This window comes from Palaemon carinicauda, chromosome 26 (genome assembly GCF_036898095.1).
Source record: "Palaemon carinicauda isolate YSFRI2023 chromosome 26, ASM3689809v2, whole genome shotgun sequence".
Lineage (NCBI taxonomy): Eukaryota > Metazoa > Arthropoda > Malacostraca > Decapoda > Palaemonidae > Palaemon > Palaemon carinicauda.
This window is the reverse complement of record NC_090750.1, coordinates 96,884,379-96,906,703: the sequence shown is the minus strand read 5'-3', so window position 1 is coordinate 96,906,703 and position 22,325 is coordinate 96,884,379. Positions and strand designations below refer to the sequence as shown.

The window sequence follows — 22,325 nt, the reverse complement described above, 5'->3', positions numbered from 1 at the left end:
TATGTTGGCCGTGGAATGGACTTTGAAAGACTAAATACGTAAACACTGAGCGTGAATAACATAGATATTGCAGTGAGCAAGCGAGCAAAGAATCTTGGTGTATTGTTAGACAGTGAATTGTTAATGAAGGCTCAAATAAACCATACAGTGAAAATAGCTGGCTATCATTTAAGAAATATAGTATTTATGAGGAAATACTTAGATGATGAATCTATGAGAAAGCTTATTCATAATCATGAGGTGAGTAAATTGGATTATTGTAATTCATTATACTATGGTCTTCCCAATTACTTGTTGAGGAAGCTTCAGATGATCATGAATCGTGCTGTAAGGCTGATAAAGGGTCAATGACATTTTGAAGTATATTTTTTTTTAAATTGCTCTAACAGCCTTAATTTTTGTCATAGAGGGGTCAAGTTGGTCTCATTCTCTTGGAAAATGCCTGAATTTTCTCAAAAAGTATCAAAAATATGCAAAAAAAAAATTTTTATAGCCTTTTTTTTTGCAAGGACGTACCGGTACGTCCATGGGGGCAAAGGGATGGCTTTTGTGAAACGTACCAGTACGTCCTTTGGGGGTAAAAGGGTTAATATAACTGCATTGTCTTCCGGTCAAGGCACGAATTGTCTATAAGCATTGCATTATGGCGGATCTTGTATTAAAGTTTGTTAAGCCCCAGTATATGAGAGATATGCTTGTAGACTTTAGATTAGATACTGACATTGTCTTGAGACATGGTGCTGATATTTTGACAAAATCAAAAGCTTTCTCATAGTCTATAAATGCCATACATAGTGATTTGTCATTTTTCCATTACCTGGTTAATTACATGGATATGGTCAGTTGTTGACTATCCGCGTGCTAAACCCTGCCTGCTCTCTTTACTGCTTAAAGTAACTATAACCCTAGTTGGAAAAGCAGGATGCTATAAGCCCAGGGGCTCCAACAGGGAAAATAGCCCAGTGAGGAAACATGAAAAAATATATTATTTTAAGAACAGTAACAACATTGAAATAAATATTTCCTATATAAACTATAAAAACTTTAACAAAACAAGAGGAAGAGAAATAAGAAAAGTGTGCCCGAGTGTACCCTCAAGCAAGAGAATTCTAACCCAAGACATCGAAAAACCATGGTACAGAGGCTATGGCACTACCCAAGATTAGAGAATAATGGTTTGATTTGGAATTTCGTCTAATTTTTAGTTTACAGAAGACAATTATCTAATGTCATAATTGATAATCGTCTTATTTGTCTTTGGTTTTAAATTATGATGATAAGGTATGAGGATAAAAATTTCACAAACAGTGAAGTACTTCATAGACTCGATAATAATACATCGGACATAAAGTCAACTTTATAAAAAATGTCTTTCTATTAGTAAAACTATATATATATATATATATATATATATATATATATATATACATATACCAAAAAATTAATATTTTTAGTATGTTTTTGGAATTGGTCATATTATAATCGACAAAAAAATATGATTTCGTTATTGCAACAGTGTCGTCAGATGCCAGGAAATCGCATCTAAGGTTGTTTCCTGTAGGAAAAAAAAGAAAAATCTTGGAGAGGACAACCCAAGCCACCCACCGTCAATGCCTTTCTAAAACTTTAGCCCCAGCTAATAGTGGACTTGATGGCAAAAGTCGTCCTGAAAAAGTTCACAGTAATTCCTATCAGATCCGCCATGTTCCTAGAGGAGTAACTAAAAATGGTAAAGGAAGTTTAACTAGCCTAGGAATCAACAGAATCAAGTAAAAAAAAAAAAAGAGAGAAAAAAAAATACCTCTTACCCACCTGCTAAGTGTGACGCAATTCTTACTCTCGGTATAAATTTTGCATCAAAATTTTGACGTGTAACTTTGATACAAAATTTTGATGCATAATTGCCCACACACATTTAGGCATTTTCCCCATCAAAATTCAGCATCGTCTAAATCTTCGACATGGATGCATCAGTGGCTATAGCACTAGTGTTGGCATTGGACTTTGATAAACCTCCTGGTAAACGTCGGAAATGGTCAAAAGTATACCTGATAGGAAGTTTTGAAAAAGTTTCCAGAATTTTTCATAAAGGAGCCCACACACGCATCAAAAATTTGACGACTCGTCAAAAAATATCAAACGGATTTGATCAATCAAATTTTGCTTCATATCTTTTTTTGACATCAAAACGTCCTACACACACTCAAATTTTGCATCAAAATTTTGATATCCAAATTTTGATGCAAAATTTTGACGCTTTTTATTGAACGTGTATGGGCCCCTTAAGACTTGTAGGAACGCCAGACGTCTCCAAAAAATCCTGGAATGACAAAAACTTCTAACGTCTGTTCACAACAAATGTCAATCCTATTGCCTCCATATTGTTGTCGCACGTTTATGTTTTGTCTGCAATCCAAAAACGTTTATGTTTTGTCTTCAATCCAAAAACATTTATGTTTTGTCTGCAATCCAAAAACGTTTATGTTTTGTCTGCAATCCAAAAACGTTTATGTTTTGTCTTCAATCCAAAAACGTTTATGTTTTGTCTGCAATCCAAAAAACGTTTATGTTTTGTCTGCAGTCCAAAAACGTTTATGTTTTGTCTTCAATCCAAAAACGTTTGTCTTGTCTGCAATCCAAAAACGTTTATGTTTTGTCTTCAATCCAAAAACGTTTATGTTTTGTCTGCAATCCAAAAACGTTTATGTTTTGTCTGCAATCCAAAAACGTTTATGTTTTGTCTGCAATCCAAAAACGTTTATGTTTTGTCTGCAATCCAAAAACGTTTATGTTTTGTCTTCAATCCAAAAACGTTTATGTTTTGTCTGCAATCCAAAAACGTTTATGTTTTGTCTTCAATCCAAAAACGTTTATGTTTTGTCTGCAATCCAAAAACGTTTATGTTTTGTCTGCAATCCAAAAACGTTTATGTTTTGTCTTCAATCCAAAAACGTTTATGTTTTGTCTGCAATCCAAAAACGTTTATGTTTTGTCTGCAATCCAAAAACGTTTATGTTTTGTCTTCAATCCAAAAACGTTTATGTTTTGTCTGCAATCCAAAAACGTTTGTCTTGTCTGCAATCCAAAAACGTTTATGTTTTGTCTTCAATCCAAAAACGTTTATGTTTTGTCTGCAATCCAAAAACGTTTATGTTTTGTCTTCAATCCAAAAACGTTTATGTTTTGTCTTCAATCCAAAAACGTTTATGTTTTGTCTGCAATCCAAAAACGTTTATGTTTTGTCTGCAATCCAAAAACGTTTATGTTTTGTCTGCAATCTAAAAACGTTTGTCTTGTCTGCAATCCAAAAACGTTTATGTTTTGTCTTCAATCCAAAAACGTTTATGTTTTGTCTGCAATCCAAAAACGTTTATGTTTTGTCTTCAATCCAAAAACGTTTATGTTTTGTCTTCAATCCAAAAACGTTTATGTTTTGTCTGCAATCCAAAAACGTTTATGTTTTGTCTGCAATCCAAAAACGTTTGTCTTGTCTGCAATCCAAAAACGTCTATGTTTTGTCTTCAATCCAAAAATGTTTGTTTTGTCTTCAATCCAAAAACGTTTGTCTTGTCTGCAATCCAAAAACGTTTATGTTTTCTCTGCAATCCAAAAACATTTATGTTTTGTCTGCAATCCAAAAACGTTTATGTTTTTTCTTCAATCCAAAAACGTTTATGTTTTGTCTGCAATCCAAAAACGTTTATGTTTTGTCTGCAATCCAAAAACGTTTATGTTTTTTCTTCAAACCAAAAACGTTTATGTTTTGTCTTCAATCCAAAAACGTTTATGTTTTGTCTTCAATCCAAAAACGTTTATGTTTTGTCTGCAATCCAAAAACGTTTATGTTTTGTCTGCAATCCAAAAACGTTTGTCTTGTCTGCAATCCAAAAATGTTTTATGTTTTGTCTTCAATCCAAAAACGTTTGTCTTGTCTGCAATCCAAAAACGTTTATGTTTTCTCTGCAATCCAAAAACGTTTATGTTTTGTCTGCAATCCAAAAACGTTTGTTTTTTCTTCAATCCAAAAACGTTTATGTTTTGTCTGCAATCCAAAAACGTTTATGTTTTGTCTGCAATCCAAAAACGTTTATGTTTTTTCTTCAATCCAAAAACGTTTATGTTTTGTCTGCAATCCAAAAACGTTTATGTTTTGTTTGCAATCCAAAAACGTTTATGTTTTTTCTTCAATCCAAAAACGTTTATGTTTTCTCTGCAATCCTAAAACGTTTAAGTTTTGTATGCAATCCAAAAGCGTTTATGTTTTGTCTGCAATCCAAAAGCGTTAATGTTTTGTCTGCAATCCAAAAGCGTTTATGTTTTGCCTGCAATCCAAAAGCGTTTATGTTTTGTCTGCAATCCAAAAAACGTTTATGTTTTGTCTGCAATCCAAAAACGTTTATGTTTTGTCTGTAATCCAAAAACGTTTATGTTCTGTCTGCAATCCAAAAACGTTTATGTTTTGTCTGCACTCCAAAAGCGTTTATGTTTTGTGTGCAATCCAAAAGCATTTATGTTTTGTCTGCAATCCAAAAGCATTTATGTTTTGTCTGCAATCCAAAAGCTTTTATGTTTTGTGTGCAATCCAAAAGCGTTTATGTTTTGTCTGCAATCCAAAAACGTTTATGTTTTGTCTGCAATCCAAAAACGTTTATGTTTTGTCTGCAATCCAAAAACGTTTATGTTTTGTCTGCAATCCAAAAACGTTTATGTTTTGTCTTCAATCCAAAAACGTTTATGTTTTGTCTGCAATCCAAAAACGTTTATGTTTTGTCTTCAATCCAAAAACGTTTATGTTTTGTCTGCAATCCAAAAACGTTTATGTTTTGTCTGCAATCCAAAAACGTTTATGTTTTGTCTTCAATCCAAAAACGTTTATGTTTTGTCTGCAATCCAAAAACGTTTATGTTTTGTCTGCAATCCAAAAACGTTTATGTTTTGTCTTCAATCCAAAAACGTTTATGTTTTGTCTGCAATCCAAAAACGTTTGTCTTGTCTGCAATCCAAAAACGTTTATGTTTTGTCTTCAATCCAAAAACGTTTATGTTTTGTCTGCAATCCAAAAACGTTTATGTTTTGTCTTCAATCCAAAAACGTTTATGTTTTGTCTTCAATCCAAAAACGTTTATGTTTTGTCTGCAATCCAAAAACGTTTATGTTTTGTCTGCAATCCAAAAACGTTTATGTTTTGTCTGCAATCTAAAAACGTTTGTCTTGTCTGCAATCCAAAAACGTTTATGTTTTGTCTTCAATCCAAAAACGTTTATGTTTTGTCTGCAATCCAAAAACGTTTATGTTTTGTCTTCAATCCAAAAACGTTTATGTTTTGTCTTCAATCCAAAAACGTTTATGTTTTGTCTGCAATCCAAAAACGTTTATGTTTTGTCTGCAATCCAAAAACGTTTGTCTTGTCTGCAATCCAAAAACGTCTATGTTTTGTCTTCAATCCAAAAATGTTTGTTTTGTCTTCAATCCAAAAACGTTTGTCTTGTCTGCAATCCAAAAACGTTTATGTTTTCTCTGCAATCCAAAAACATTTATGTTTTGTCTGCAATCCAAAAACGTTTATGTTTTTTCTTCAATCCAAAAACGTTTATGTTTTGTCTGCAATCCAAAAACGTTTATGTTTTGTCTGCAATCCAAAAACGTTTATGTTTTTTCTTCAAACCAAAAACGTTTATGTTTTGTCTTCAATCCAAAAACGTTTATGTTTTGTCTTCAATCCAAAAACGTTTATGTTTTGTCTGCAATCCAAAAACGTTTATGTTTTGTCTGCAATCCAAAAACGTTTGTCTTGTCTGCAATCCAAAAATGTTTTATGTTTTGTCTTCAATCCAAAAACGTTTGTCTTGTCTGCAATCCAAAAACGTTTATGTTTTCTCTGCAATCCAAAAACGTTTATGTTTTGTCTGCAATCCAAAAACGTTTATGTTTTTTCTTCAATCCAAAAACGTTTATGTTTTGTCTGCAATCCAAAAACGTTTATGTTTTGTCTGCAATCCAAAAACGTTTATGTTTTTTCTTCAATCCAAAAACGTTTATGTTTTGTCTGCAATCCAAAAACGTTTATGTTTTGTTTGCAATCCAAAAACGTTTATGTTTTTTCTTCAATCCAAAAACGTTTATGTTTTCTCTGCAATCCTAAAACGTTTAAGTTTTGTATGCAATCCAAAAGCGTTTATGTTTTGTCTGCAATCCAAAAGCGTTAATGTTTTGTCTGCAATCCAAAAGCGTTTATGTTTTGCCTGCAATCCAAAAGCGTTTATGTTTTGTCTGCAATCCAAAAAACGTTTATGTTTTGTCTGCAATCCAAAAACGTTTATGTTTTGTCTGTAATCCAAAAACGTTTATGTTCTGTCTGCAATCCAAAAACGTTTATGTTTTGTCTGCACTCCAAAAGCGTTTATGTTTTGTGTGCAATCCAAAAGCATTTATGTTTTGTCTGCAATCCAAAAGCATTTATGTTTTGTCTGCAATCCAAAAGCTTTTATGTTTTGTGTGCAATCCAAAAGCGTTTATGTTCTGTCTGCAATCCAAAAAACGTTTATGTTTTGTGTGCAATCCAAAAACGTTTATGTTTTGTCTGCAATCCAAAAACGTTTATGTTCTGTCTGCAATCCAAAAGCGTTTATGTTTTGTCTGCAATCCAAAAGCGTTTATGTTTTGTCTGCACTCCAAAAGCGTTTATGTTTTGTGTGCAATCCAAAAGCGTTTATGTTTTGTCTGCAATCCGAAAAACGTTTATGTTTTTTCTGCAATCCAAAAACGTTTATGTTCTGTCTGTAATCCTAAAACGTTTATGTTTTTTCTTCAATCCAAAAACGTTTATGTTTTGTCTGCAATCCAAAAAACGTTTATGTTTTGTCTGCAATCCAAAAACGTTTATGTTTTGTCTGCAATCCAAAAACGTTTATGTTCTGTCTGTAATCCAAAAACGTTTATGTTTTGTCTGCAATCCAAAAACGTTTATGTTTTGTCCGCTACTCTCTTTCCTTCAATTCCACTGCCAAAATGTAGACCTATGGTTTTTGAATCCCTTGATAGAGATATACCTAAGATTATTGCATGGTGCAAATAATGGTGGATGAAGTCAAACCCTAACACAATTCGAAGTAGCTCCTCAACATCCGGATGATTTTATTGACAATGTCTTAAATAATATACAACCAATTATAAAATGTAGGTGTGATCTTTGAGTGCAAATTGTTGTTTTAGGAACACATACGGTCTATTTTTTCTTCAATTGCACAAAATTAAGATTTTGGTGATCAGCCTATTCTGACCGTTTTTATTTCTTTCCAACTGCCATGTTTCGAATATTGTTCTTTTGTCTGGTGTACATCTACTTAAATCTCATCTTAATTATATGCACGAAAATATCTGTTATATTCAATATCCTTGATTTGGATATTAATCTCTAGCACCATCATTCGTACTTTTTCTTTTTGCTCATTGCAAAAGATTTTCCATTATTCTGACCATCACATACAATCAGATCTTCCCACACTTTACCATCTAGTACGTAGTACTAAGAATTCAGTTAACTATAACAGTTTTGCATTCTGCATCATAAGGTTCAGCACTACACAGCGTTCTAGAGATTTTATTCTAGCTGTAACCAGACTTTGAAAAATTTCTTCCTAATCTGGCAGTTGAATCTTTGGAATTTCAAAAGTTCAAACTTGTTGTGGATGCTTTTCTGTTGAACAGATTATTATTGTTATTATTATTAACAGCTAAGCTACAACCTTAGTTGGAAAAGCAAGATGCTATACTGTAAGCCCAGGGGCTCCAACAGGGAAATATAGCCCCGAGGAAAGGAAATAAGGAAATAAATAAATGAGGAGAACAAATTAACAATAAATCATCCTACTAACTGTAACAACGTCAAAACAGATATGTCAAATATAAACTATAAGACGACTTATGTCAGCCTGTTCAACATACAAACATTTTGCTGCAACTTTGAACTTTTGAGGTTCTACCGATTCAACTACCCGATTAGGAAGATCATTCCACAACATGAATCTCATTTCACGTTATGTTGTTATATATTATATTATATCCGAATTAATTCATACTATATTTTATGTAATGCAGGAAGTGCAAGTGGTGGTGTAAACAGTGATTTTAGCCTTCTGGAAACGTTGTAAACGTTATTGAGGCTCAAAGATCTGGCAGTGAATTTAGCATTCCGGGAGCATTGTAAATGTTCTCTGGGATGCTTTCCCCATTAGAGTCCTTGGGCTGTAGAATTTGCTCTTCTAAATAGGGGTTATAGCTTGACTAGGTATATAACCATAGCAACATATAAATATATAATATATATATATATATATATATATATATATGTATGTGTGTGTATGTGCATATATATATATATATATATATATATATATATATATATATATATACACACATATACAGTATATATACATATACAGTATATACACTGTATATATGTACATATATATATATATATATATATATGTGTGTGTGTGTGTGTGTGTGTGTATGTGTATGCCTATGTGTTTGTATATATATATATATATATATATATATATATATATATATATATATATATATATATATATATATATATATATATATATATATATTTATATGTGTGTGTGTATATGTGTGTATTTATGTATATATATATAAATATATAGATAGATAGATAGATAGATGTGTGTGTGCGTGTGTTGGATATGTGCGTTACATAGTCAAGTAGTTTACCTGGCCACGTAAAGAATTCCTTTAAAGTAATTTCGTCTCCAAAACTTATGACAAGCGTATTTGAACGATTTATCTATTTATCTATTTCCAATGTTAAAGTGAGACCTGTTGAAGGGGCGCGTGGGACGTAGTAAGATACTGGAGGCAAAGGCCAAAATAGCCTCTTGAAGTTTCGTTCCCCCTGTTGGGAAATAAGCCCACTGAACTTCTGCATCGGATGCGTGATATTTCTGCATTCCGAGATGGAAATTGAGATGCTTATTGAAACAAACGAAAAGCTCATGTTAACATAATATCTTACCCTCGACTGGTTGCAGCCGAGGAACTACTTCAAGTTCACGGAGAGACGTGTGGTTTTTTTTTTTTTTTTTTTTTTTTTTTTTTATGACTTTTGGTGTTAAGACAGTATATTGGCGGAACATAATGTTACCTTTAATTTACACATAATAATATTTATCACTTTGAGTTTTCCTGTAAGTTAATATCAGGATTCAGACGCAACTGGTGTTTTGTCTTTGGCTGCATTTCCTCTGCATTATATATATATATATATATATATATATATATATATATATATATATATATACATATATATATATATATATACATATATATATATGTATATATATATATTTATATATATATATATATATATATATATATATATATCCATTACTTTAGATGGCATGTAATCAAAATAATAAATGTATGTGATTTGATGGGGAATAATTATGGTTTTTGCAACGGATACATACAGCAGTACCCTTTTTGTTATGTGAGAAATATGTGAAACATTTTGAACCTAGAAATTTATTAAAATGTGGTATAACTATAATAATGAAAATTATATTACCCCATTCTCATTTTTATTTTCCCCAGGTCTAGTACTAAGTTTGATTAGGAATTTAGATTGTGTGTAGTATGTAGCGATCAATAAGGCATTTCGGTTGTATATATATATATATATATATATATATATATATATATATATATATATATATATATATATATATATATATATATATATATATACTACCAGACAGTATATCTTAGCAAATGCATGTTTGCCAACGGTTATATAAGTGGATGATCAACATTGTGGAGTAATGAAAACTTTGGGTGTGGAGGAAATGCCCTCTTAAATCTCTATGAAGTCACTGGAAGCAGTGTGACGGATTGGGTTTAAGACGATAGACAAGCTGTTTCTTCAGCAGTAACTTACCTTAGTTGGATAGGCACTTTGAATCATAAAGAACTCGCTATCTTTTGATGAATCTAGCCAATGAATCTTCTATAGATTTAGTCAGTCTGTGGAAAGAGGAAATGAGATAGTGGACCCCATTCCCGGGCGTAGCGAGGTCATAAGAAACTCCTGGTTTATAGATCCTGTACTAAAGAAAAATTCAATATTGGCAATTGGAATATTAGAACCATGAATTAGATTGGGAAGAGTGTTTACCCATAAAAAGTCAAAAGAAGTTAAGAGTAGAGAGCGCTATAGGAGATCTTTAGTAGGAAGTAGTCAGAAGGATCAACTGATTGTACTCCAGGTGTATCAAGAAGCTGTGATGGTTGCAGGTGTGATGGGATGATAACAAGAGCCCTCCTATCTAGATCTGGTGTGAGAATCTTGAATAAGTTTCATTTGCCTGGTGTATCACAAGAGATGACCAGGTATTGTAAGTCCTGTTATATATACGAGCAAATTGTGGATAAGGGAAGGGTTATTTAGCTGTGTAGCTGTGGATCTTTTTGGCTCAGTTGAACCATATTCATCAAACAGACCCCGATACATCTTAACAGTAATGGATTATACCATTAGTTACCCTGAAGTAAATGCTTTGTCTGCAATTTGACACTCCAAGCGTTGCTGAAGCCCTTTTGAAAAATTTTAGTGTGAATGTAATTCCCAGAGAGGTAGTTTCTGACCGCGGAGCTCATTTTACCTCGGATATGATGAAGAAAGTATACAGGCAGTTGTCTGTGAGGATGATTATCATACTATGTGTAATGAGCTGGTAGAAAAATTCAATGGAACATTAAAGAAGGTGCTTTAGATGTGTACAGAACAACCTAAGGAATGACATCAGTATCATCCACCTTTCTTATTTGCATACAGACCCACTAAAATGACATCGGTATCGTACAACTTTGTCGTTTGTGCACAGACTTACTGCAAAGGAGTACAATGTTTTTGCCATGTATACTCCTGTTTGGTCATATTGTGAGAGGACCATTAATATTGTTAAGTGGTCTATGGGAAGATGCTGTGGTAGAAGGTGAAACAAAAACTTCCTATGTATATGTGATTGATCTCTGCGAATAAATGCAAGGCACTTTTGCAACGAAGATGGAAGAGGTGAAAAAAAACACAAAAAGTTGCTCATCATTATTACAATCGGAAGGCAAAGGACTGTAAGTTGGAGGCAGGTGATGAAGTACTACTGTTGTTGTCTAATAATAATAACAAGATGTTGTGACAGTGGAAGGGACCATTTAAAGTAGCTAAGCGATGTAATCAATTGTATTATGAAATCGACGTGAATTGTGTGATCAAATCTGCTATAGAAGTATTTATCCTGAAATCCTGTGATGTTCAGATGACCCAATTATTCGCTGGAGTAATTGAAAAGAATCCAAAAAGCCAAAATAAAGTACGCAAAAGGTAGAGAAAACGTGTGTGCAAACTTCCTTAGTAGAATTGTGTAAAACGATTATATTGCATATTTATTTGCTTTAAAAAGAAAACGTAGCATATTCTTTTTTGCCCAAGTATGGGGGAATTTGTTAAGAATAATCTCTCGAATGGAGAATTGTTACATTAGTCTTAAGAACTTAAAATAATTACGATGATATGAGTAGTACTAGTAGTATATATATTTATTATTATTACCATTAAGTTATTTATATTATATGTAATTGCTCAGTCATATCTATATCAATAACATATATGAATTGTGATTTTCAATGAATCTACTATGACGCAAACAGATTGAATGCAGTGTGTGAGGTGCTGGGAAAATTCTATTGTAATGTTTTAACTAAATAAATGGGGATTTCTTGGTGAAAGTGTTTTTATCAAGTGAATAGGAATATTTTCAGTTACCCCCTCTGTGATTATGTAAATGTTAATTTCTTTTATTACAAAGATCTTTTGCTTTGTTGTTGTATATCGCTGTTTCCACATCAAGTTTGGTCATTCTTACTCTTGAAACAATTCAAGTTGTAGACCTAAAAGAATTCCGAAGTTAGAGTATTTCAGATATTTGTTTTCTTTTAATTAAAACAAGATCTAACAATCTTTTGTTCGATACACCATATCTTAAACTTTAACTCCCACAGAAAGAAGTCCAGGTGAGTTTATATCTGATGAACGAGATGGTCAGGGAATGGATTGGGCCATCCCTTTCAATCTGCCAGTCTGGAAATGTTTGATTTAGAACCCCACAAACATGCAATTCTTATTGTGGTGTGGTTGTGCAATATTTTGCATTAAAATGATGGTTGGCTACACATCATTTAGTTGTGGTGCTACATATTCAGTCAAAGAGTCAAGGTAAACATCTAAAAAACTGAAGTTTCATTGAAGAAAAATAGACCAATGATTCGATTGCACATAATCCCAAACCACATATTCACCCTTGGACTATTTTAGCGAAATTCCCTGGTCACATGGGGATGTTCTGATACCCAGATTCTCACATTATGTGCATTCAGTTTTCCTGAAACAAGAAAGGTTGTTTATCAATAAAACAAACTTGGTTAGGTTAACATCAAACTCTTTTCGTCTTGGTTAATCATTTAGCTTGAGTGCCTGTACGAGTTGCAGTATGTAAGCATACTATTGCAAGGTCTTGGGTCGTACTTTTTACACTGTTGAATATGGTAATTGCAAGGGTTTGGCAGCAGTACGAAGGCACTTTATAGGAGAACGATCAATGGCTTGTCTTATATGATCAATGTTTTCCTCAGATGTTTTAGGTCATTCTCTTCTTCCTTTTTCCAGTACTGTCCCTGTCCCCATAAATCTCTTAGGTCACGCACAAATTAATGGATCTCTTCCTTACCTAATTCTATAGTTTCGCTGATTCTGCGTATGTGGTTAGGTTTCAATAAACTATGACACTCCTGCATTTTTTTAATGTGTAGCCATTTGTTTCAGGGATGCATTTACCAGTACCCCTTTCATCAACAGGGTACCTGAAATACTCAAAAGCAGTGTGATTAAAATTTTTGAAAGCAGCTGAGTACATAGAACAAATCTAACTAAAATATATCTTCAATTGTATCTTTAAGATATTTTCTAAACTGTAAAGAGAATTTATGGACACCCTATGTGTTCAATGCTTACTGTATTATAAGATGTTGAACTAAACATGAAATATGTATAGTAATACTATATTACTATCAGTATAATTGTCAATTCAGACAGAGATCTTTCCTTGATGGACAGTTATTTTTTTATGTAAATTTTATACATTAAACTTCTTATTGGGAACAAAAGAACTAGTTTCTAGGAAGCTTAATCAAAACCACGTTATGAATCATTGGTTACTAATTCACTCTGTTCCCCTTTATTTCAAAATCAAGATTTTCTAACTCTCCTTTTACGACATTATCTACTCATATATAAATGGTTTTCGCAACAGGCAGTGCAAAGATGATGGATCGTTCGTTCGTTCTAGATTGCCCGGTGTAAAGGATTCAAGTTACCCCCCAGTTTCAAGCTACCCCCCCCCCCGGTAACTTTAAACCGGTTTCAGATTACTGGGGAGGTAGTTTGAAACCGGTTTCAAACTACCCCCCCTGGTAACTTTAAACCGGTTTCAGATTACCAGGGAGGTAGTTTGAAACCGGTTTCAAGCTACCCCCCCCCCCCGGGTAACTTTAAACCGGTTTCAGATTACTGGGGAGGTAGTTTGAAACCGGTTTCAAACTACCCCCCCTGGTAACTTTAAACCGGTTTCAGATTACCGGGGAGGTAGTTTGAAACCGGTTTCAAGCTACCCCCCCCCCCCCCCGGGTAACTTTAAACCGGTTTCAGATTACTGGCGAGGTAGTTTGAAACCGGTTTCAAGCTACCCCCCCCCCCATGTTTTCAAGTTACCCCCTCATCGAAATAGAAAATAATCTATATGCCAGTGCACATAAGCATCATGCATTTATTGCCGACTTCGCAGCAGTTGAAAAAATAGTTTATTTTCGTATTTTAGAAAAAGAATTGTTTTTTTTTTATCATCCCAAAAAGATGCCATTCATGTGCTTCGAGTGCATGAGCTTCAAACGGCAATATGCGTGGAGAAATTGACACAGAAGTCCACAACGAGATGTGTACTTTGTTGCTATACTCTTTCAAATTTACGAAGAAGTTTGAGATGTACTTAAAAGACAAAAACACACATACCATATTTCCAACATTGTGTTTCGAAAATAAAGAGAAAAGGATGCAATTTTATAGTTATAATTAAGGGCATTACTTGAACTTTAATTCTATAAAAATTCAACTTCAACTTGTTATTATTTTGTAAAATTATTCAGTCGTACTATAAAGAAACGAGACACAAAATTGCCACTTTTTGGATATAGTTTCTCAGGTCAGCGATGGACATTCATTAATCGGCTTTTTACAGAAAGTACCCCTTATTAACTCCCCTTGCCTTGCGGGCAGGTAATGGCAGGAACCACCTGCGACGAAAGTAGCTTGCTGCTTGCGCTGCACACCCAGATGTAGAGAGAGAGAGAGAGAGAGAGAGAGAGAGAGAGAGAGAGAGAGAGAGAGAGAGAGAATGAATTACAAACGCTGTAACAGAGATGCTTCAAAGGTTATAGTCAATCAAGAGAGAGACAAAAATCACCATAAACATTTCGTCAGCCAGAATGGAAGGTCATCCATCCCCATACAGAGCAACAGTAGGGATACGATACCTACTTATTATTATTATTATTATTATTATTATTATTATTATTATTATTATTATTAGCTAAGGTGCAACCCTACTGGGAAGGGAAACAAATAAGGAGAAAGAAATGAAGGAAAGATATGAAGTTAGAATACAAAAATAACAAGAAGGCAAATGTGTATTGTATCTTTAAAGAAATGTTTAAATCAAACTGATAACAAGAAAATATAGTGAGCAGGTTGATATGCCAACAAAAATAATAGAATAACGAATGTAAGAGACGATATGACAAAAGAAAACAAAGAAACATTTCGGCTGTGGCCTACAGAGAAGAATTTTTTTTAATAGGTGGTCGATTCCCAAAGGAGATTACTACAAAAATTTAGTGAGGTGAGAAGGTATACTACGAAGTCGAAAATATGGCACCGTGTGTTTTTGTCTTTAGATACACCTTGACCTTTGTAAATTAAACAGAGTATAGTCTTCCAAGATTGGCTTTTTTGTTTTCCGAAGCCCCTTTTGGGTACTTGGTGTTCACTACTTAGTCATATATGATATCGAGGTTGTCCGATTTTCGTTCAGCAGCCATACTGACGACTTTTTGGACAAGTGATGCTGTGATCGGGTTAACTTGGGTTTATATACATCCCAACACACCAGAGATCAAAGGCTTACTACCGCCTACAAGATAATCAGATAAAAAAAGGGGGGTTGATTTGCGGCCCAAGGACGATATATGGTCATTGTAACTATACTCCTCTTTGTGGTCATCCCGATGAAGGCTAGACTTATGTGCACTAGTATTATGCTTCATGCAAATTTACTCACTGAATGTGTCTTAACTTCGTTTTGAAAAAAAAAAAAAAAAAAAAAAACACACACACATACATGATGGCCGTATCGACCGTGCTTTTATCACTGGACGAGTATAATAATCACAAAAAAGAACTAAGACAATAAACGGATAAACACATGACATCAATAAATTCTACAAATAGAGGAAACCGTACATGTAACCTAAATAATTTGTGTTGACCCTGATCAAAAGCCTTTGATTAATATTCATAAACGATGAGATACTACGCAAAAACAAGGGAGGCAGTTTGAAACTAGGGGGCTTGAACCCGGCTTCAAATGACCCCCTGGGGTAGCTTGAAACCGGTTTCAAGTTAACCCCCCCCCCGGTAACCTGAAACTACCGGGGGGGGGGGGGTTAAGATTGGAGGGGGTAATTTGAAAGCGGTACACCGGGCCTTGTGCCCGGACGGGGGCTCTATTACCATCAGTCTTAGCCCCCAAGAGTAGAAGACCCAACCGGTGTGGCTGGGCTTTGCAAAATTTTCAGCACTCAGGGTTAGTCTTACTTAGGACATTGCTCAGCACATAGCAAGCCTTGTTTATAGATCAGGTGCAACTTTGTTTTAGGACTCAACAACTAGATGATGGACATAGACACCTGTGCCCTAATGAAGCCTGCCGTTTCCAGTCTTCCATTTCTTTGAACTTGCTTGAGGGGGCTTTGACCTTTGATTACATTTTCACTGAAACTTATACTCCTACTGTTTATTTCAGGACTATTATTTCGTTTTTCCTTTCCAAAGAGAAAGTTTAGTCTTGCTCTTTTTACACACGTGTGTTTAGATGAATTGGAATATAATTGAGAAAAAAAGATAAAATTGTTTCTTCTTGGTGTTCTCCTGTCATCTTTCTTTTTTTCCATTACCCCCAGTAATGTTTGAAAATGACAGTCATTTCCTTGAACGATATCATCAATCTTTCAAAAGAGCTCTCTTTTCTCCCTTTCTCTGTTCGATATCGGTGGATTGAAGATAATCATCTTGTCTTTTTGTGCACAATCATCTTCTTCCATATATGGCCTGGTTTAAAAAAAATACCAATCATCATTAATATTATTATCATTACAAGCTAAGCTACAATTCTCGTTGGAAAAACAGGATACTATAAGCCCAAGGGCTCTAATGGGGAAAAATAGCCCAGTGAGGAAAGTAATCAAGAAAATAAATTACAAGCGAAGTAATGAATAATGAAAATGAAATAGTATAAGAACAGCAACATTAAATTTGATCTTTCATATATAAACTATACAAACTTCAAAAACAACAAGAGCAAGAGACACAAGATAGAATAACAAGCTGGAGTGTATCCTTAAAAAAGAGATCTTTAACCCAAGACAGTGGAAGACCATGGTACAGAGGCTATAGCACTATGCGAGTCTAGAGAACATTGGTTTGATTTTGGAATATCCTTCTCCTAGAAGAGCTGCTTATGATAGCTAGAGAGTCTCTTATACCATTATCAAGAGGAAAGTAACCACTGAACTATTACATTGCATTAGTTAACTCCTTGAGCGGAGAAGATTTGTTTGTTAATCTTAGTGTTGTCCGGTGTAAGAGGAACAAGAGAAGTGTAAAGAATAGGCCAGACTATTCGGTATATGTGCAGGCAAAGAATACATGAGCCTTAACCAGAGAGGGTGAATCAATGTAATGTTGTCTAGCCAGTCAAAGGATCCAATAACCCTAGCGGTAGTAATAATTACTGTGGAACTGCAGCACCCCCTATTTTTATATTATATTGATATCAAATATAAATATTCTTACTTTTAATTCTTTCTTTATACTTATACAATATATAATCCTTAAGATTAATGTCAGTAGTCATACTTCACTTAATTCACACACACAATAAGAAAAAAAAAGAATCTTTATATGGAACTGAGCAATTCACAGTTCCAGCGGCAGGTAGTTGGCTGATGTACACATGCGCACAGGAAGCTTCATGCGATTCTGAGCCACGGGCTAAGCAGAGTGCTGGGAGGGAGAGAGAGCACTGTCGTTCCTAGAGATTTGGAAAGATACAATTTTTTCATAGTTATTATTGCCCATTCTTCTCACATAACTGAAATCCCTCAAAATATTCTGTTCCATCTCTTCACCTACACTATGCTAATATTTTTACCCCTTTTTTCGTTTCCCCCAATTTCTTACCCAATCAATTATTTTTAGCCTCACCACATATACTTCCGAAACAATTGATCTGAACAGCTTCAGCTTTTCATTTTTTTTTTTCATATTGAATAACCAAGCTTTTCTTCCATAAAGGAGAGTTGGTTCAACAATTCTTTCTCACATTCTCCCTACCCTTCTACAGAGAGCTCTAGTCACTTGTCAATTGTTTGCTCCAATCCTGCTGCCTTTCTAATTTAGTAGCTCATATTCTATGGCTCTCCTCTTATCTTATTTTAACATCATTTATCGTTAACCACTTCTATTCTTCCACCATTCATTATTCCATCTTCTTTTTTTCTAATTTACTCCCAGTACTATACTTCTTTTCGTATTTACTTTCAAACTCTCTTCCTAGTTTCTGCAGTTTATTTTCACTATCTCTATTAAGCACTGCATCTTTTACAAACATTAATCATTCCATATCCAATTCACAACTCTTCTTATTACCTCTCAATGTTATCCTCACATCCACTGTCATATCTCTGACCTAGAGTATCACTCTAATCATATAGACGTTAAATAGTCTTGGACATGCAAGACGCCTATATCTCAGAACAACTTTCACACCAAACTAGTTATTTTTCTGCATAGATACCATATTCTTCACATCTATTATATAAACTTTTAATTACCCTTTACAGTATGTCATCTATAGCATACATTCTCAGCACCCTTCATTTTGTATCATTGTTGATCCTATATAAGCCTTTTCCTAGGTTTGTTTATTCCCTATCCAGCATTCTCTATTTACTCTGAAGCTTTTCAAATAACTTTTTCATAGAAAACAATTGATCAACTTATACTCTCTTAACCATACTACATTATCTCCCTTGAAATCTAAACAGCTGGTATCTTTCCTTTCTTCGACATTTTAATCATATTTCTTACACTTTTGAAAGTCATTTCTACTAGAAATTTTTATCAAAACTCAGCTCTGCCTCTCTACTATCTTTCATATTCAACAAACCTTCATTGACCTATAATTGCATTTAAGTAGTACAGTATCCCTCCACTTGCATCTTTTATTCTGAGATATATTCATTCATTAACTATTCATTCTACACTTACTACTCTGTAAAAGAGCTTCTTATTCTCCATAAAGTTGCTCTTCACCTGCCCTTTTCTTTATTTGTTACCTGGCATCCATTTCACTCAAATTTTATCCTTTCTACCCTATCCGTCATTTTGTATCTTTGCACCTGCTCTTTTCTTTTATGATGCCACTGCATTTCAGAAAATCTCCCTTTGTCATTCAGTAAATCATTTATATTTATTTTCCTTTTCTAACTTTTCCTATATCTAGAAACATTCCCCAGTGACCCCATGACTCCATTAAGGAATTTAAAACTTTATCACCTGGTAATTCCTACTCCATTTCTTCAACCCTTGCCCACAGTCAATTCGTTTACACTTTTTATCCTCATTTTATCTAACTATTATTTTTACTTTTCACTCCAGCTCATGTATATCTTACTTGTGCTTAAACCAAATTATCAGATATAATTCAAGCCACTCCTCTTCTCACCATAACATCAATCACTTTGTTCTTATAGCTAATCTATACTTAACATAATGTAGCCAACTCATTTACTCAGGATTATCTTTTTCTAAAGTTTGCTTATTTGTGCTCTTTAGAAACCATGTATATCTCACAATCAATCCTCTTTCGAAACCAGCATGATATTATAGTATTGTACCCCACGTGTATCACACACGCTCGTTCACTGTAAACGTATTTCTGTGTTTTGTATATTGTCGTTATCGCTCTCCCCTATATCTTCTTGCATCATTGTGTTTGAATTGTTGTGCCGTTCTTGACTGGAATAGGTTGCATATATACTCATGCTCCGTCCACATAAAGTTAGTTGCATTCGACTCGTCTCTCAGCCACCTCCTAATGGCTAACTAGCACAATATATATATATATATATATATATATATATATATATACATGTATATATATATACATATATATATATATATATATATATATATATGTGTGTATATATATATATATATATATATATATATATATATATATATATGGGGGTGAAGGTAGGCATGTATGCATATATTTAATTATAGATGTATGTACAGTATGTTTGTACAGGTTTATGCATATTTGATTAAATGATACGTGAGTTTTTATGTGCGAATGTTTTTCATGTATGTGTGTGGATATTAATTTTAGATGTAATTTACAATTTATAGTGCTGAGCATGACTTCCATGTTTGAACTTCCCTCAATGTTGTTATCGTCGGTGAGGCAAAAGCCCACTCTGGAATTAAATCTTTCTGAACTGAAGAACAAAGTTTATTTAAGTAGGTTTTGCCATCAGTAAAACCACAACTTCTTCATCTACATGCTCATGACTGTCATTTTGCAATGCTTGCCTTTTCTTCCAAGTAGATAATCGCCTTTCTTTGTTACCTCGCTTATGACCTGAGGCTCAGGCAAATGCTGAGGATATAGGGCTTTGAAGCACATTTTCCTTTTTGGCAATGGCTGACACCACCATACGATTTTTTTCTTAATTCTTTCTTTTCGTACACTAGTTAGTTTTAATGATGATGAGTTTCCTATTCTTCCAAAACCTTGCTTGATATTTTTCTCTTCTATCAGCCTTTATTTTACTCCATTCTCATGTTTGGAGTTGCAGTCCAAGATTAAAAAAGAAATTCGTAGTTTTATTTAAAGTGAAGTAGATATAAGATAACTGTCACTCTAACTATAATATATGAAACTCGTGTCCACTGCTACGATGAACGAGAGTTTTATATATCTTTTGAGTGTATTTTTACTCGAAGATTGATGAAAGGGTTCACTTGAAATTAATTAGAGAATGAGAGAGAAGTGCGAGAGTTTAATTGATAATCAGAAATTTTTTTAACAACCTGACGTTGAATTATAATTTTACTTTCCCAACAGTCATCACAGACTGACCATGGCTGGGTGTGCGTCTTCGAACCCGTGGAAGAAGAAGAAGTTAAAGAAGAGGCTACCGAGACGGAAACAGGAGCAAAGGCCACACGCGAGGAATTGTTGGGAGACGAAGCGGCTCTGAAGGAAACGATAGAGAGGAGGTTGCAGCTAGAGGAGGAAATGGAGCAGAGGAAGAGAAGGAAATCAGAACTGAAGAAAATCAAGAAGGGTCGGAAGGGGAGCAAAGAAGGAAGCATGAAATTACCGGGACAGTTCCAGGTAAGCTACGATTATTCAACTGTTAATGCCTAATCTACCTCGGGGATAACAGAAACACGAACAGGTATTTCCATTAAGAATCAATCCATGGGGTAAGATAATTAACCTAACCCATGGGAATCTTGTATGTATTCTAGCAATATCTTGGATTTAAATACGTTATATGTATCACCAGTTATGTTAAACTCAATTTACAAATACACACACAATTTAAGAACATAAATGCGCATTTTTTCTCAATGCTGCGGTAGTATACATTCATTATCTGATTCTATAGCATTGAAAATACATTGTTATCATACTTCTTACATCATTCCAATCATAAAGAGATGAACAGTCATGGTGGCATTGCACAGCCTTGTGTCATATTTAATTTGCGATAAACTAGTCTCTCTCCCGTCTAGATATGCCAAACGCACTTCTCTTCCACCAAACGTTTATACCATACATTCTCCATTCCATCCAAATTGACTTTAATGATTCCATCATAATCTATAGGCTCATTCATATAACTGTAACGAGCCAAGAGTAGGTTGTGACTCAAAAGCGGGATGAAAGCAACTGAGTAACTTTATTGGTTGGTTGGTTAAGATTGCCATGCCTGTAGCATGACACGGGCTCTTGTCACTGGACAGCTCAGCCCGTAAGAGGATATATCTGGAAAAAGGATAACTCCAAAAGGAGCAAGGATTGGTATATTAAAAAGGAAAAGGTTGGATGAAAAGGGTACGGGAACAGGAAAAGGATGCAGGATGAGTGATTAAAGGAGGGATTTGACAAGACATGGAAAGGGGGGGGGGGGGAAACAGCCCGAAAAGGAGACTCCTTTTTAGGTCCACGAAATGAAAAGTTTTAGTTAGAGAAAAAGTATTGATAGCAACAAGTCGCAGTAAGTAGAAGAGACTGGGAGAGGAGAGAAGTATTCTGCAGTAGGAGAGAAAAGGAGTAGGTTTAAGCAAAGAGGCTTATCCCTGCTCTGTGGCTGGAAACTGGAATTGTTGCAGGAGCTGCAGGAAGGTGGGGGGTCGAGGATAAGGAAAGGACTCTGGTGAGGATCTGGAAGGTGATAGGTATGAGGTCTTGTAAGGTGAGAGACTCAATTTCTTGAGCCAAGGTTTGGGATGGGATTGAGGATGAGGGTCGTTGCTGGTCCTTATGAGGAGCAGTTACAGGTCGGTGATGATCCTTATGAGGAGCAGTTGCAGGTCGGTGCTGGTCCTTATTAGGAGCAGTTGCAGGTGCAGGCGCAAGAGCAGTGGCTGGCTGGCGCTGTCTTCTCTGGCGAGGAGGTCGCTAGTCTTTAGGTGGTTGGATTGGAGCTGGTTTCTTTTTGTTTGTAGAGGAAGTATTTTTCGAAGCTGCAATCCTCTTGAGACGTTCTGGGCAGCGCTTATTCCAAGCATGGAGGGGCCTGGAACAGTTGGGGCACTTGGATGTGGTGTGTCGTCCTTCTTTGTG

General features: G+C 34.7%; 1 protein-coding gene across 1 annotated transcript in view; it reads left to right on the top strand.

Annotated features, from left to right (window-relative positions):
* The window catches only part of LOC137619713 (uncharacterized), a 251,628-nt gene that overhangs the window by 173,897 nt on the left and 55,406 nt on the right, over positions 1 to 22,325 (top strand). The window contains exon 14 of the mRNA XM_068350003.1: positions 20,595 to 20,867. Within this exon, the coding sequence (XP_068206104.1) occupies positions 20,595 to 20,867 (273 nt within the window). The remainder of the gene's footprint in view (positions 1 to 20,594; positions 20,868 to 22,325) is intronic.